Here is a 19,183-nt window from a genome sequence, read left to right as displayed (position 1 = left end):
TACATTATATTTTAATCACTTTAAAACACTTATTTTTTGGGGGTTAAAGCTCTTTTAACACAAAGAACTATAACATGCATTCATCTACATGTCCCATGCTATATTGCTACCAATATCTTATTACATTATAGACAGTGTATCAGCATTGGCACAGAGGTTCTGCAAATCTTTGTGTTAAAGGAGAAGGAAAGTCTTCTTGCACTTGGGGTTGCCAAATGTTAGGCACCCCCATGTGATTGTATTGACTTACCTCGAAACCCCGGGCCCGTGCTCCTATCAGCAGAAAACTGCACCGGCCCGGGTTTTACCAGTGAGCACCACAGATGGACAGTCGAGTGAAAAAGCCGAACTTTAACTCGGCTATTTCGTTCTACTGCGCAAGTTTCTGCCCTGGGAAATTTGAAGAAAGAAGAAGCCAGAAGAGGATCTCTCCATGGTGCTCACTGGAAGAACCCTGGGCCAGTGCAGTTTTCTGCTGATAGGAGCACCGGCCCGGGGTTCTAGGAAAGTAAATACAATCACTTGGGGGTGTCTAACATTTGGCACCCCCAAGTGCAAGACGACTTTTCTTCTCCTTTAAAACATCAGCCATGAGGGAACAATATAGCCATCACAAAAGCTGAAACTGTGCTCAGTTTTGTAACTGCTAGAAGGCCTAAATATCATGGGAAAATGTTGACGAGTTAGAGAAACAGACTGGCGGGAACGCTAGCGTGCAATGGGCATCTGCAGGAGTTTCAAAGGAAAGTTGTTCTCCATGGTTGGCTTGCTGTGCAAAACATTAAGTAGCAAGCACTAAAAAGTTAATTGAATGTTCGCCAGGTTATGCAGGACCTTCCTTTAAGTGAGGTAATTAATTTCTTTGTTTTTATAGGGATTTTAAGAGCAGTCCAACATGAAAACCCTGAGGCTAATTAGGTGCATTCAAGGAAAGAAACGTACCTAGATGCCTGGCTCTGAAGGTAGCACAGTATTTTTGATAATATTGCAGGTAGATTTTTTCTTTTCTTTCAAAATAATATAGGTCCGTCAGACTTCACTTATAACAATACCAATGGATTTAATTCACATTATGTTTAACAGAATAGTGATTTGTTGCACTTGATAATTTGGAGGACACTTGACACTTGTGTATGCAGCGATTTAAAATTCCCATTAACACTCTGCTTTTAATGATAAAGTGCTAGTGTGCTAACAGATTGCCAGATTAGCGATAGTCTTATAAAATTGCAACTAGAAATCACAAGAAGGGCATTCAAGTCTATTAGAATAAGTAGCTCCTTGTCAACCCCATGCACTGTGATGCTATGTGTTAATTGCCTGGGTAATATATATATATATATACACAGGTATGGGATCCGTTATCTGGAAACTCGTTATCCAGAAAGCTCCAAATTAAGGAAAGGTCATCTCCCATTGACTCATCTGACTAATCACAGACTATTAGTCTATATATTTTATTATCATTAAGAGAGATATAGAGAGAGAGAGAGAGAGAGATATCTATATAGAGATTATATATATATATATATATTTTTCAAAATGGACCAGCACACCGTTTATCTTCAATCAAAAATAGTGTTTATTCAGTGTATGAAGAATAAACACTATTTTTGATTGAAGATAAACGGTGTGCTGGTCCATTTTGAAAAATATACAATACACATTGACTAAGCACCCGGCTTGAGACTTGGAGTGCAAGTGTTCATATTGGGGTATATATATATATATATATATATATATATATATATATATATATATATATATATATATATATATATATATATATATATATATATATATATATATATATTATATATATATATATATATATATATATAGTGAAACACCCATTTTAACCAGTGGTAATCCAATCAGTGATGTGTGATCGTGATTACATTGGTGTTAAAGTTGGTATGCCATGGGTTAATAGATGAATGATGATGTAATCACGATCACACATCACTGATTGGATTACCACTGGTTAAAATGGGTGTTTCACTTGGTTGCACTATCCTGATGACGGCCCTGTGGGGGTTGAAACGCGTTGATCTGATGTGGGTTTAATAAAGAAACCTTTTAAATTTCAACTTTATAATGGAGCTGTGAGTGCTTTCATTTGCTGGACTTTATATATATATATATATATATATATATATATATATATATATATATATATATATATATATATATATATATATATATATATATATATATATATATATATATATATATATATATATATATATATATATATATATAAACATAAACATCTCCATTGTGGACAGCACTCCATAGTCAAATAAACTGAATAAAGCATTAGATCATTGAAAGGTTTATTGGTGGACCAACGTTTCAATTCCGCACAGGAATCTTCGTCAGCTGGATTATATATATATATATATATATATATATATATATATATATATATATATATATATATATAGGATTAGATCTGGCTGTGTTTAGCCAAACACAACCAAAATCTTCAGGACACCTGAACTCAGCCTTTGTTTTCACAAATGATACATTAAAAAAAAATATTTTTATATTTTAATTTTCACATTTGCACAAATCCTGCATGAATTATTCAGTATCCAGAATAATTCCAAATTTCTGAATTATTTCTATTCCAAATACACGCACAAGGACATAAAAACATTTATTTAGCTACTAAGTGAGACTAAAGCTATGCAACAAATGATAAAGCAAAAACTTGTTGATTGCAAAGTGTTTATGTATGCATAGGGTCCAAAATGTCTTAAGTGTGCTGCCACTGTGAAGCCATAAACAATCCACCAGTGGCCTCTGGTGTTGTAGACTGCAGACAGAAGCACTATGGGTTACTGACCTGTTAAAGAGGGAGGTCAGGCCACCCACAGCAGGGTCCCAGCAAGGAAAACCAAGAAAAAAATGCTATAACAAGTCTAGCGGATTGGGTGTATGCATGTGCAAAGCCATTTGCTGTGAACTCGTCTGAGTGTAGTAATTTAACTCATACAGAGCAGAGTTTGTTGGGCTGAAAAGAAAAAATGTCAACATTTCACCAACCATGAATTCCAGCAGGTCATGTAAGCATTCAACAGTTCAAACCATGTAACTTATTAGAAAACAATGAATTTAATATTACATAGTACAGGACGTGCATACCACTAGTACGGAGGATTAAGCTGCTCCAGAGAGTTTTGGAGAGAATACAGGAATATTACAATAGGCACTGATATTTTGGGAATGGGAAACTCTTGGCAAAGTTTCAAAGCATTTTGTCTCCAGTGCTGACAAATCTTATGGTGTGAATACAGCCTGACAAACAGTCCAGCACCAATTAGGAACGAAGGAAGGAAGAGAAAAAAAAAACACAACTAAAATTTTCACATTTGTACATTTTACTTGGTTGGGATGCATCTGGGACTACAAGTGACTTGATGACCCACTTGGCATTCTCCCTTTAAGGGCACCGACGCATATGGGCCCATTTAAAGCATGGGTTACTGACCAGAGGTAAATATTTGTCCAGCTAGTTTGGTCTCCTATCTTTTTTTGTCTCCTCTATGCGCCTCCATAATGGAGGAGACAAATTACAGAAAATTCCTTATTGAGTGGTACTGAGAATGCTGCACAGAAAATGCTCAAATCCGATAATTATATGAAAATGCTATTGAACATATTAATGCAACTTTAATGTTTTCCCTGTATCGATTCTCAGCAACCATTACTTTTATTATGGGAATAAAAAATCTATGGTAAATAGTGCAGTTTTATGTGTCAGGTAGCTTTGTGTTTGATGCTATAAGTAAGGTTGGTCAAAATATTCCCATGTGTCAAACCCAGCACAATAGAAAGGCCATAGACATTCAGAATTCTAAAAGGTTCAAGCTTATCGTGAAATGATCTTTTAAATGTATGACTTTTAAATAGAAATTTGCCATTTTTAAAAAAATAAGGGCCACCCCCTGGTATCCTAGGATTCATGGTGCACACAAACAAACCAAACATGTTGTTATGTCACATAAACCAATTAACAGACAAAGCTCTATTTCCACAATTCTTCGTGTTACAGTTAGAGCTACAGTACTTCTGGTCAGGTGATCTCTGAGGCAGCACAGAGAATATCATAAAATGGTGGCTCAAAGGAAAAGACGTAAAAGGGAAATATTTACTTAAAATATATATTCCAGTTTGGCAAGATTCTTTAATATGCCACTTAATTTGATATAAAATATGTTGCTTAAAAATTCATTTTGGGGTTATAGTGTTCCTTTAATAAAAGAAGAATGATTTGATGAATATGAATAGAACTGAACTGAATAGAAGAATAATGCAGAAGTTTGCAGATTTTACAGTTATGGCTTAGTTTCATTCCACTGGATAGTTTCAGTTAGAGTCCTGCAGCGGGTCGGGTACCCGTAAAAAAAGTGGGCACCTGCGGAATGAGGGGAGGATTTTCAGGTGCGGGTATACCCGCAGGGCTCGTGGGTCTGCGGGCTCACGAGTCTCATCTAAATGTCTTATCTTATGTAATATTGTCTATATTTTACTCCTTTTAAGGTTTTCCGAAACTTGTTTCTGTTCCTGCCCACTTTTGATGGTCACTTCCGAATTAGAGCATCGTCACTTCCTGTTTGATAGTGGTCGGCAGGTTGCGGATAAGGCAGTTGCGGGTTGGGTAGTGGATCAAAGTGGCTAAATATGCGGGCTGGTCGCAGGCTGTAGGTTCGGGTCCGGATTTTAGAAATTGGTTCCATGCAGGACTCTAGTTTCAGTTGTTCGTTTAAAGGTTTAAACACGGCAGCAGTCTATGGTCAGGAGTCTAGTCTGTTTATTTAAATATATGCAAATTGTATTTAGGAGTATTCTGGAGGAAAAAGTATCTTAACTTTTTTAAGCGCCAAAGTTTAAAGGGATACTGTCATGGAAAACATTTTTTTCCCAAAATGCATCAGTTAATAGTGCTGATCCAGCAGACTCTTGTCAAAAGAGCAAACAGATTTTTTACATTTAATTTTGAAATCTGAGATGGGGCTAGACATATTGTCAATTTATATTGTTATGGAGACACTGCTCTGTATCTACTAGTGGGAACTAATTTAAGCATACTTTTTTTATATTATAATTATACATTTAAAGTAATATATATTAATATATATTATAAAAGCTAAGGCAGATTCTGAAAAGGGTTACAGCCTACCACTGTCCTTGAGGAGGAATGTTGCATGTAAAGGGGGGTAAAGTTATAAACTGAAGATTAAAGGGATGACCTTTTTGCCTGCAACAGTTTTTACAAGCCTTTAATCACATTATTTCCTTTTCAATTTTATTAAGTTCATACGTTTGTAAGATAAAACTTAAACAAAGAAAAACCTTCTGACCTTAGCCTCTAATAAACAATTCCACATATCAAATGTTTCTTCAAATTCTAATGCTTAAGACAAACGGCACAGACCCAAAAGCAATAACAATAAAGAGCCAGCTAAGAGCCCAGAAAGAAGTTACGTCTGCAGTCAACCTGCAGCATATAGCAAGCTTTACTGCTCCATTGACTTTGATAAACTTGCCATCTAGATCTTAAATTAAAATTATATTAATGTATTTTGTCTTTAGATTTAAAAAAAAAAAACAAAAAAAAAAACACGTTTGGTATGGACTGAAACAAGAGAACTTTGGGTACTGATAAACTTGACCATTGTGTATGTGAATGTGATATGGAGTTAGACTGCAAGCTCTACCTATGCAGGGACTGATTTGAATTCTCTGTAGAGTGCTGCAGACTATGGTGGACTTATAGAAATGATTATAATTTATAATATCTATAATCATAATATGATTGAGAGTTTGTGTAGGATAAAGTCAATGAAAAATAAACACCACAGTACACAAGGGCTCTACATCAGAGCCCATTTATTTTATTATATAAAAACCCATAGCAATACGGCTTGCTAAACTTTAACAGGAAAACAAAGAAACTACAACTTTATGCTGGTAAGTAGGACTTCTAAAGGCCAACACCCAATTTCTGTGAATTCAACTACACAAATTCTACCAACTCACATGGGAGAATACAGATATAGTCTTTTTTTCTGGCAAACTATGTGATTATTCTAGTAAAATGTGTTTTAAATCCTTTATTCTAAAGGTTGGATACATTCTACAGGTCATATACTATACTTTCATACATAAAATCTTTTTTATGACCAATAACCCTCCATGTAGGTACCAAACCATTCTTTAAAAAGTCAGAGGTGGAAACAGGGCCAACAAGGACAGCTACATAAAATCAACCTTTCATTCTGCTTAATAAAACATCTGGAACAGACAGCTGACAATCTAAAGCATATGCATTGACGTGATGATCAGTGTAACGCTGGTGTATGTCTGCAAAGGGGGCAGTTTATACACCATTGTTTAAATTAGTAAAATTGGTTGAATTTGATCAAAGTCTGATTGTTCACAATTGAACAATTGTCCTGTTTAACAGAAATATTTAATCATTATTTGAACCATTTTGCCTATTTTGTTCGAGGCCACATTTCTTAAAAAGAAAAAAAAAAAAATATCTAGTGAAACCTAATTAACCCCCTACAGGAGGATGGAAAACTACTTTTGGCAAACGTATACTACTGTTGATAATTCTGTGGAAATTGAGGATATCCAGTATCAATGCTGAACTACAACACAATACATACATTTGCACAAAACAATATGTAAAATGATTATTCCATATTAATACTGACTAATAGGCCAAAAACTTTGTAATAAATAAACCTGTGGCATGTTACAAAAGTGTATGCAGTATGAAGAAAATGAACATCCAAATTATAAACCAGTGGAGCAGATTCAATGAACAATTCCAAAATTCAAAAATGTAAAAAAAAAAAAAAAAAATGATATACAAATAATAAAAAAGCACAACAATTGCTATTAATAGAAATACATTATGGGCTATGGATTTTTTTCACATAATACCTTTCTTTGAATACATTTTCCTTTTTTTTTTTTAAGTGTTTATATTATCTTGTCATTTGTTTAGTTACAAAAAAGCATGACAAAATTGTCTTGTTTATTTTTCTGCATGGGTTCATATAATAATAAACAAAGAGCTCAAACTAAACACTAGAAAACTACTATTACAAGTATATGAAAAACAGTTATCCATCAGTTTTCATATATGTTCTATCACAACAAAAATAAAACAATTATAGTCAGTGTTGTTCCCCTATAAAATACAGCTAAATACTAACTTATGTTGATCAAAGCATATAAACAAAAAAAAAAAAAAAAAAGATTGATAAAGTAAACATTTTGTATGAAGTACTAGCCCTGCCTTAAAGTGTAATTAGTAGAGGAAAAAAGACACCCACCATAGTTTTCTAAAATGCAGTTAAGGGCATCAGGTTAAACAGTGGAAAGAGAAGGAAGAGCTGACAGTTTACATATAGCCTTATTTGTTAAAGAACCAAGACAGAAAATCATTTCCAGGCTTAATGTATAGGAGGCCAGAAATACATTTTGTCAATATAGTTTACAGTAAGAGTATTGATTGCATTGCACTTGACTTATCTATGCAGATAAAACTTATCTTGACCTTGTGCTCAATACACAGAGTCTGGGCTAAACTCCACTGATCACTACTGACTTGAAATATAGTGTGACACTAAAAAGTACATGGGAATTAAGTGTTTGCAAAGAGAAAGAAATTCAATCATACAAGATCAAGAAAAATTATACTCCTAATGAACTGCCAATATTCATCGAGTATGAGCAACTGTACTGAAGTAAAATACAGAGGCATATAGAAAGATTTACCAGGACATTATTAAATTTGGGTTTGTTATAGCCCAAATGCTGTAGAATCATCCTAACCTTCAGCTTGCTATAGGAGATTTTCCCATTAAAATTCTGAGCAGAGCTGGATTTTGTGGTTAAGCATTAACAGACAACAATCTAGAACTAGCTGTCCAAATGTAGGCTCTCTTTTTTTGTTATTTAAATCACCATGCCTAGGACTATTATATTTTAATCATGTCCATAAAACTGCTTAAACATACAAGTATTTAGGAGAATCAAATGTAAAAACACTGGAGGAGGGAATTTAAGCACCCCCTGGTGACTAAAATTGCTGCTCTTTTACCCAATGCATTACAAAAAAATGCAGTATGTTAAGGATCCCCTAAACACAAACCCGTTATCCAGAAAGCTCCAAATTATGGGAAGGCTATCTCCCATAGGGTCTGTTTAAGCATATAATTCAAGATTTTTTTCAAATTTTTTCTTTAATAAAATACCTTGTACTTGATGGTAACTAATCGGCATAAATTGATACGGGTGGCAAAACAATCCTGCTGGGTTTAATTATTTTTAGCAAACTTATGGTGTGGTGACAAATAAATTCCTTTATCCAGAAAACCCTAGGTAAACTATCCTATATGTGTACTTTTATAAAGAGCACCACAATTCTATCTTTTTCTTTGTACTTAGGCACTGCATGTGAAGTACATTATTTGTCAGCATTTCTTTAATGTTGTGCAAACATTAAGCAACATATTTATGATAATTATACGGAGGAAAGCAGAGGTCACCAAAGGAGAACTCTAAAAATTCTATGCAAGTGAAGACAGAGCTGTGGCGTTCTCTGACAAATAGTGATGTCTTTTCACCCTTTGATAAATGTGTCTAAATGTTTATAAGCCTACAGCAATTCTTCGAATTTTATCAATTTGGGGAGAGGGGGGGGGGGACTATCTAAACTGCCATTTAAAATTAGCTTAGCTTTATGCAAGGAGAAATGCAACCTCAACTACAGAACTATAATGAAGTAGAATTTAGACATAAAGAAAACAAATGGATTTAGTTACACATAGCTGCATAGTTGATCCCACGGCAAAAAAATGTGCTGTGCATGTTAACAAACAAGCATTGTTTTGGCACAAGCCTTATAAATGGCAGATATGTGGGCAAAATCAGTAGTGTGAACGTGACAATTTTAAAGACAAATTAAAAATGATTTTACCATAACAAGACAGTTCTTCACATTATTATCAAGCAGTTTGTACGTTTATTGAATCAATGGCGACACCAAGTGGAGTCGTGAAAAATGTCAGGCTTAAAAAAAAAATGTAAACATTAAGATAAAAGATGTATGTAGTACAGGTATGAGATCCGTTATCCAGTATGCTCGGGACCTGGGGTTTTCTGGATAATGGATATTTCCATAATTTATATCTTCATACCTTAAGTCTACTAGAAAATCATTTTAACATCAAATAAACCCAATAGACTGGTTTTGCTTCCAATAAAGATTAATTATATTTTAGTTTGGATCAAAAACAAGGTACTGTTTTTATTATTACAGAGAAAAAGAAAATCATTTCCAAAAATTTTGATTGTTTGGATAAAATGGAGTCTATGGGAGACTGGCATTCGGAGCTTTCTGGATAACAGGTTTTCGGGAAACGGGTCCCATACCTGTACAATACTATTGATAAAAAAAGAAGTATAAACTTTGACATTTCGTTATTAAGCACCTAAACACAGTAATAAAATATTTCAACGTTTTGAAAGAATTGATATTAAATATAAAATTTGAATCAGACATTTAGCTATGTGAAATATATATATATCTATATCTATATATACATATACATATATACACATACATACACACACACCGCAAGGCCACTGCACACGCTTGCCGATAAGTTACATACCCTGGTGCTCCCAGAGATTCAAATATAGGTAAGTAGATGCCGGTGCACACAAGGAATTTTTTAAATAAATACTCCTTTATTATATCGATATATATATTCCTACTCAAACCAAGGACTATGGCCTTGAGAAACCCAAATTATTGGCAAGAAATTAATAGTTTGCTTTATTGGTTGTTATGAACTATGTAGCACTTACCTTTCACCTAAATAAGGAGCCACAAGCAGTAAGTCAAAGTGTGTCTGTGCGTGTTCTTAATATGGACTCAACAAATTCATCAACTGTTAAATATGCAGTTATTAAACCTTACTTTATCTTATTAAATACAGATCCATATTAGGTGAATTATGGAGAAGAAAGTTTAAGGATGTTTTGTATATGTGACAATACTGCCGCCTGCTGATGAAAAGTTGCCTTGCAGCTGAAGTGTGCAGACAAAGCAAATTTTGCATCTGCCGGGATCTTTAACAGTGCATATCGCCTGCAATGGATTTAGGGTTGTGAGATCAATAGTGTGCAGCAAAATAACTTGTTCATATTTTTTCCCATGCAAATGACTTGATAAAAGTAAAGTCCATTACAAAATGTAATTAAAAAACATAAAAGCAACTCATTTGAGAACGACTGTAGTGTGTGGCACATTATAAGTTGTTATATAGTTTGAAAGTCGGTCAGTTATTTACAACATTGCCTTCAATCCTCCACATGCTCACTGTTACAGAGAACTACAATGTTTTCATTAGCAGGTCAAACAGTGTCGGTCACATGGCATCGGCACACACTACTAGTAGGGATGGGCGAATTTGACCCGTTTCGCTCAAAAATTTGTCGTGCGGCGAAATTTTTTAGATGTGCGTCTTTTTTTTTTTTTACGCACAACGCCAGACAAGTCTATGGGCGTCATTTTTGTGGTGAAACAAGGCGAAAAAATTCACCCATCCCTAACTACTAGAGCTTGCAAACAGTCAGTTCTGCAATTAGCAATAACCAAAACCAGGTGAAGATGATGAAATTTGTATTTAGGGGGGCTACCAAAAAATAGTAGAGCCTAGTCTGACAAAGCAAAGTAGCACAGCAGCGTAGGTGACATGTCAGTGTCCCAGGGCTGATCACAAAGGATAGTGGGGCTCATTTATTAACGCAGCGCATAATTGGACGCAAAATTTGACTGCGCCATCACAAGCGACACCGCAAATATATTTGCGTGTTATTGCGCTTATCACTTAGCTTTTGCGATGGCTTTTTTTATGCGCTTTGCACAAAAGATTGGGCATTTATGTCGCAAACTATGCCGTGTTTGAGAGGGGCGTGTCTGGGGGCGTGGCTACAATGCGCTTGTACTGCGGCCGTCACAGAGTTGCGTCTATATATTCGCACATTTGCGCCCACACAACAGCACCACAATTTTTACGACAGCCTCTTGGTGGCGTAATAGTAACGCTCTTCAAAATAGCTGCGCTAGTTTGTTCGCATTTTTGCAATTCATGTTGATTGAATGTCAATTTTACTTATGTGTGCAGGGCAATACTGCTAAATTGGGTTCTGGCAATTAGTGTCTGCTGCCTGTTGGTGGGGATGTTTGTTTTTCAGATGACAAATGCTGTGTCTATTACTCCAGTTTCTATTGAAAGCCTAACCTTTTCATATCTGAATCTATTACTGAAATCAATGCATGTTTGCTTGGTTATTTGGACCCTAGCAAACACATTGCTAAAACTGCAAACAAGAGAACTGCTAAATAAAAAGCTAATTAAAACAAACTCTACAACTAATGGAAAATGATAAGCACTAACCAAATGTTAAACTAAAAGATAACTCAAAGGAGAACAAGCAACCAGGTCTCGCCCCCAACATTTTAAAAGAGACCAAGGTTCCTTTAAGAGTTCCAGGATGCCGAAAAACCTTTGGAAGTAAAGAAATATTTGCGTAAAAATAAACGCAGGTGGGGCACATTGAATGCAATATGCACGATAGGTAGCGTAAGATGTGCGTTCATACATGCGCACAACTAAGCCTTACCTTTGCGGACTTCCAGAGCGCACAATTTATTATAAGCATTGCGACAACTGAGACGCAGTTCCGCGCCGTCTCAACTGCCTACGTCTACAACAGCGCAGAATCGCACTTTTTAAGGTATCTTGCAGGGTTGTGCGTAACATTAATAAATACTCGCATGCTCTGGGCAAATATCAGACCTCTGCGCTCTTTTTAGCGCTGCGCTGCGTTAATAAATGAGCCTCAATGTGCACTAGAAGAACTGCACCAGAGGAAGGACCCAAGAGGTCCGAAACATGTTGTGCTATGCACCCAGAAAAAAAGCAATTTAAATTAAACACAATTGCTCTCCAGTGAACCTTCATTTTCTACATGCACTAGAAGAGGATTGTATCCCGATTTCCAGTATGCATCTGCCATCTTAGTTTCCCGTGAGTGGCATGGTGACGGAAATTATGAGGGTCATGATGGGGTTTCATCCGCCTTTAATTTGGTTCCCATGTGAAATTTTTTTTTTTTAAAAAAAAAACAAAAAAAATAACAAAAAACGTTACATTCTTTTTAAAGTTCCTAGGGTACGGATGATTAAGAATCACCTCAAAAGGAAGGTGAGAATGTTAAGATTTTTTTTTTTAATTACTGGTACTGGAATTGGTGTGTATCAATTTTTACTTTCATTTGTACTAATGTACAAAAGTTAGGCACCCTCAAGTGATTGTATATACTTACCTGACAACCGGGGCCAGTGCTCCTATCAGCGGAAAACTGCAACGGCCCCGGGTTTTTCTAGAGAGTTATTATCCAGAAAACTCCAGGTCCCGCGCATTCTGGATAACAGGTCTAGTACAACTAAATTATTACATTTTCAAGCGGAAAAAAACGCAATCCCATCTATTAACAGTTATTTAAAAGGCTTCAATATTTTCCATAGAACTGTACATAAATTGGGTGGTTAAAAACAGCAATCACATAGCCACTACTAGATGGGCTGTAAATAAAAATTGGAATCCAGGTGGGACAAATACAACAGAACCCCAATTTTTTTGGGGAACAAAAAATCGTATAAAATTCAGGAAGATGTAAGGGAAATGTCTTATGCATAACATATAGTTGAGACCACAAAAAGCAATGTAAAATGAGGGAAATCATAAAATCACGGGGTGTAAAACAGACGTTTCACTGTAGTTAAAACAATGCTGCTTTGGATTTTTAAAATACAGTAAACAGGATGAATGTGCCTGTGAGTGTACTTGCTGGCCAGGTAATTATTGCTCGAAAATGCAAGAGTCCTGAGAACCATTCTACTGAATCACCTTTAGGCTGAAGTTACATGGACACCTTTCTAAAGGAACAGTGAAACAGCTACAGGCCAGGTAAATACTTGTGACAATCCCAAGATTCACCTCACACAACTGGCCCATTTGATTGATTTTATAATCTAACTGCCTTTTCTAAAGAACAGGCTATATCAGAAAGGGCTGGGACCAGTGGCCTATGTAGTTAGCCATACATTAGCTTTACGATACTGAAGCACATATTTTAATTCAAAATCAGTTTAATCACAGTAGTACCTTCTTGTGAAGAGATGATAAGAGGCAAGTAATCTGGGATATATGCTTTTCTGTCCTCTGCATCCTTGCTTCCAGGAGGAGGGAACTGAAGAGCATTATTCTTACTGACAGGGAAGGAAGGGATTGGATGAGGAAAAGTCACTGGTTCTATATTGTGTATATAGTCTTCTAGTTCGTTAATATTTACTCCCATCAACTTGAAAGCTTGACCAACATCGTCCAAAACTGGATCTGTACGTCCATCTGCAACATATGAAAAGATCAGATGAAAAGGGGTATGTGATTATAGTTAAAATGCTTAAAGGAGAAGGAAACCCCCTGGGCACAAAAGCCCTCCCCTGTGTTGCCCCCCCTCCCTCCTCCCCCCTGGCCTACCTGTCCCCCTGGGCAATTGCCCCTAACTTGTTACTCACCCCTCTGCGCAGGTCCTGTCCACGGAGTTCACAGTCGCCATCTTCTCCCACGCGCGTCTTCTTCCTGCTTTGACTGGCGTCTTCTGGCGCATGCGCAGTAGGAACATTTACCGGTACTGCTCTACTGCGCATGCACCGAATGTCACAAAGTTTTTTCGATTTCACTTCGTGACATTCGGCGCATGAGCAGTACCGGTAAATTTTCCTACTGCGCATGCGCCAGAAGACGCCGGTCAAAGCAGGAAGAAGACGCGCGTGGGAGAAGATGGCGGCTGTGAACTCCGTGGACAGGACCTGCGCAGAGGGGTGAGTAAAAAGTTAGGGGCATTTGCCCAGGGGGACAGGTAGGCCAGGGGGGAGGAGGGAGGGAGGGGGCAACAAAGGGGAGGGGTTTTGCGCCCAGGGGGTTTCCTTCTCCTTTAAGGAAGTATCAGTTTAATCATCTGGATTAATCCAAAAAGTACCCTGCACGTTTATATATTAAATGACAAGACACAATTGTGTAGTCTTTAAAGGAGAACCTTAAAACGAATATGGCTAGACATGCCACATTTTATATACCGAGTATTTTATATAGTGAGCTTAAAGGGATACGGTCATGGGAAAACATGTTTTTTTGAAAACACATAAGTTAATAGTGCTGCTCCAGCAGAATTCTACACTGAAATCCATTTTTCAAAAGAGCAAATAGATTTTGTTATATTCAATTTTGAAATCTGACATGGGGCTAGACATATTGTCAATTTCCCAGCTGCCTCCAGTCATGTGACTTGTGCTCTGATAAACTTCAATCACTCTTTACTGCTGTACTGCAAGTTGGAGTGATATTGCCCCCTCCCTCCCCCTCCAGCAGCCTAAAAACAGAAGTTAACGAGATAGCAGCTCCCTAACACAAGATAACAGCTCCCTGGAAGATCTATGAACAACACTAAATAGTAAAAGCCAAGTCCCACTGAGACACATTCAGTTATTAAGGAGAAATAACAGCCTGCAGAAAGTAATTCGATCCTAGATCCTAAAGTGCAGACACAAGTCACCTGACTGGGGCAGCTGGGAAACTGACAATATGTCTAGCCCCATGTCAGATTTCAAAATTGAATATAAAAAAATCTGTTTGCTCTTTTGAGAAATGAATTTCAGTGCAGAATTCTGCTGGAGCAGCACTATTAACTGACGTGTTTTGGAAAAAACATGTTTTTCCATGACAGTATCCCTTTAATTAACATGCACTTACTCAGTGTGCTTTGAGCAGTTGTTAAACTTAGCTTCAGAAGTCCAGAACATGTGCAGTGAATCAGCAGAAATAAAGATGGGGAGCTACTGAGGCATATTCTGTAACAGAGATCTTCACTGCTAAAGGCTGTGTTTGCCTTGGGCTGGTTATAAAACCCTAAAACAGTGTACAGCATTTCTACCCAAGCTCTTTGTTAAAGGGATACGGCAAATCTTTGTTAAAAGGATATGGTCATGATTTTTATGGTGTAGTTTTATTTCTAAATGTCATTGTTTACACTGCAAATAATCCACTCTACCATATAAAATTAAATTCCTGAACCAACAAGCATATATTTTACTTGTAATATTTGTGTGTAAGCAGCCATCTCAGGTCATTTTGCCTGGCCATGTGCTTTCAGAAGGAGTCAGCACTTAAGGATGGGACAGTAAATGGAAAATGTAAGCAGCACAATATTGTTAAAGCTTGGAAAAGAAATTAAAAGGTATTTTAGTTAAAGAAGATAATTATGGAATGCAAGTAACTAATTCCACATCCCTGTGAGTTTTACACACAAAATTATGTTAGTAAAATAGTTTAGAGAGTGGCTTAAAGCTATAGCTCAGTAGTCTAACATAGGTAGCCACACACAGAAAACTACAAATTTGGTAGGGCCACAAAACAAATGCTCACTTGCATGCAACCTGCCATCCTTCAGCTCATTTTAACAAAATAAATTAAGCTGTAAATGTAGTAAGCACTCAAAGCCATATATTCAATAAAAAGTAATATTTATTTAAGCACACACTAATGCTTATTTTTTATCAAAATTATTTTTTCCTTATGGATCCTTTCACAACAAACGGGTTTCATACAAACACTCATTCAAGACAATGGTGCTGCGGTCTTATTATCTGGTACATGAGTACTTTCAAACATTTGCATGTCAGTAGAGTATCCACAAGATGTCACTACAAGGAAATATTACTCAGAGAAAAAGGTTTAGCAGTATCTCCAAGAAGGCTATTTCTTCAATGCATCATCTATGAGATAAGCAACCCACACAAGAACAACAGCATGACCTGCATGGCTCAATTTATTGATATATAATACACAAAAGCCATGAATATCTTGTAAATTGTATCCATATAAACATTGACTAGTGATGTCATCAGTTATAAACGGCGAGTAGTGATGTCATTTTTGTCATATGACACGCTAAAGCTTGTGTATTATAATAAATAAAGTACCCCTTGTTGGAAAATATGAGGATATTAGAAGTAATCTCGGAGTTCCATGACCTGTATAAATATAGTCATGGAACTCCTCTGTGACTTATAATATCCTTATAGTTTACAATAGGGGGTACTTTTTTCACTATATTATTTATGTATTTATATGCACACACTGTGTTTAAACTGCTGGTGGCAATTCATAGAGTCATTATTCCTGGGGCATCATCTGAAAACTCATTTACTTCAAATGGTACCTATTATATATATCAATTAGCACCCATGTATAAGTATGTCACAAACCAACCACTACAGGTGGCCATAGATGTTACAATTACGATCTCTCCTGGAAAAGATCTTTCTAAAAAAGATTGTTAATTTCAATACACATTTGTGAGCTGAATTGTCAGATATACAGGTAGAAACAGGAGAATTCTACCTGTATCCGACGATTCAGCACTAACATTGGTTGATGTTCTGGTGCCTTCAAATGAGCCCGATCAAAATATTCCGGCCAGGGCGATCGATGAGCCGACCAATATCTAAGTCTAATGCATATATCAGTTTTCTTGCCTCCCAGCATAAACAAAAATTAATTTGTATGATTTTATTAGTGCGTCTATGGCCACCTTAACTTGTGCTATAGGGTTATTTGAGATTGTAAGCAACCCTGAGTTAAAGTCCCCAAATCAATTCTCAGTAAATTTGTATGTTTTATATAAAATTTGCCTGCTTTAGTTATAGTTTAATGTCATAAAAATGTGTCTTCTGTTAGCACATCTACTGTGCAGGTGTACCATTACCTGGCCATTCTATGCATGTTGCTGCTGATACTACTAGTTTTCTGGAACAAGTAGAACTGCTAGAAAACACATTTCTCAGGGAGAAAAGAAAGCTCAGCTGAGGTGGAGCAAATGATACATATACATATACATATATTCAGCTCAGTTAGATTTGCAATTGGCAAGGAAATTCTCACAATTTGCCCAGCAGTGGCCATACAAATCTTTCCTCCAACCATTGGTCACAGGAAAGATAGGTTTAATGTTAAGAACTGAATCGTCAGATATGCAGATAGAAACAAAACAATTCTTCCCTGACAATTCAGCAGAACCTTTGGCTGATGTTTGGAAGCCTTCAAAGTCATCCAGTAAATAATTTCCATCCTGTCTGATTGAGGCCACCAATAGCCAAGGCTTTTGCATATAATGGTTGCCTCATCTGCCACCATTACACGCACATAATGTCATACGAAACTTTGTTAGTGAGCATTGATCATAACATCGTTTCTTTTGAGACTACATTGCAGACACAATTGTTTAAAGAGGTGGATAAGACATACATTTTTAGATGTGGTAGCATATTAACTGGGACAGACTTTTTTAAAGGGTTAAAAAGCTTAGACAAACCTTAAGCCTTAACAAGTATCAAAAAAACAGAAAAATGCAGGAAAGCAAAATCTTTTTGGTTTAATAGAGATTAGCACTGAAAAAAATAAAAAAAACTGCATACAAGGCTGTAAAGTTTGATTGGTCAGCAAAAAACTTTCATGAAGCGCAAGGTGGCCAAGTTAGAATACAATCCAAAAAAGTTAAATGATCGTAATAGCAAGAAGTGGAGCTACAGAGTTCAAATTGGAGAGGCAGATAATCATTGATCCATTTAAAGGCTGGAGAAAATGGATAGCTAACATAGCTGCTTTATAGCTACATCTTAGTCAATGACTTGAAGGTAGCCAACATGGGGCACAAATGTTCAATTAATTCACTCTTAATCCTTAGCAGATTCAAAAAACAAACAGTTATGTCCAATATGGCCCTCTCAAGTCACTGATGGAAAGTGGATTCAGGCTATTATGTCCAGTCACTAAATTTTCTATAAGGATATTAACCTAGATTTTATTTTTACACTGAACAATTCCTCTGCATTCTGTCAAAGACCTTTCTGAAGAAGACAGAACTCACATGAAACAGTGAAAACATTTGAAAGTTAAAATTGTGGGTGCCCCTGGAAAAATGTCATATTTAATTTTGTAAGTAAACAGTAGTAAACAGCTACTGCAAGAATCTTTTTTTTAATCTAACAGGTAAATTTAATTTCACAAACATTAAAATACAGGAACAAACAAAATAGTAATTGTGCCATGTGCAAAAGTTTGGCCACCCAAGTATGTCGGTATTTAGTAACAACCCATTTGGGACATGTGACAACTGGTAAACACCTTTGGTCTCCAGCCAAGTGTCTTTCAATTTTTGTTGTAGAGATTTTTGCCCACTCATAAACTGGCCAATCACTATAATAGGAGCGGATCTTTCCCAGATATGCCCACCAACAGCAGGGCTATAGACAAATGTTCAGCCCTAGGGCCGAACAATGATTACAACGAGGAGCAATGGGCTCCAAAAGGTCGATCGTCTGAAAAATTAAACCTTCTCAACCGATATAGTGGCCAGATATCGATTATAAAAACCAGTCAGAAGCCCCCATACACGGGCAGATAAGCTGCCGTATTGGTCTAAAGGACCAATATCAGCAGCTTTAATCTGCCCGTGTATGGCCACCATTAGATTTACTGCCAAGACCTTCTTGGGCTATCTTGCATATTTAAGATCTAGCCACATATTTTCAGTGATGTTCAATTCAGGGGACTACGAGGTCCATTTCAAAACCATAACTTTCAGTTTGCTTTTCTTCAGGTAACATTTATAGTATTTGAGGTATGTTTAGGGGCATTGTATTGGAGTTATTCTGCTTTTTGGTTGACTGTTTCCCTTCCCTCAAAAATATATAATGTTTCCTGTGCCACTGGCTGTCCACAGCCCTAAAGGATAATGGATTCACCCCTAGCAAGTGCTTAAGAAATTTGGCATCTTTTTTTCTTCTAAAGCTGGCAAAAGATTTACATTATTAATAAATCAGTCCCAATACGGATTTCCAAAAGGCCTATATCGCTTATCCAGCTGCTGTATTACAGAACTTAGACACTGACATTTGTAATGAGGTTGCAGGTAAGGTTTTCCCCTGCATTCCTCTTTCATACAGATCATGTTTGTGCAA

The 19,183-nt window shown here is 36.5% G+C and overlaps 1 protein-coding gene across 3 annotated transcripts in view; it reads right to left on the bottom strand.

The window, feature by feature from the left end:
• Nucleotides 1-19,183, bottom strand: part of taf3.S (TATA-box binding protein associated factor 3 S homeolog) — a 57,903-nt gene that overhangs the window by 34,731 nt on the left and 3,989 nt on the right. For all 3 annotated transcript variants that reach the window (NM_001377122.1, XM_018255719.2, XM_018255718.2), the window contains exon 2: nt 13,269-13,511. In NM_001377122.1, coding sequence (NP_001364051.1) covers nt 13,269-13,511 — 243 coding nt within the window. The remainder of the gene's footprint in view (nt 1-13,268; nt 13,512-19,183) is intronic.

The sequence above is a fragment of the Xenopus laevis genome, chromosome 3S, assembly GCF_017654675.1.
Source record: "Xenopus laevis strain J_2021 chromosome 3S, Xenopus_laevis_v10.1, whole genome shotgun sequence".
Lineage (NCBI taxonomy): Eukaryota > Metazoa > Chordata > Amphibia > Anura > Pipidae > Xenopus > Xenopus laevis.
This window is presented reverse-complemented; position numbering and strand designations above follow the sequence as displayed.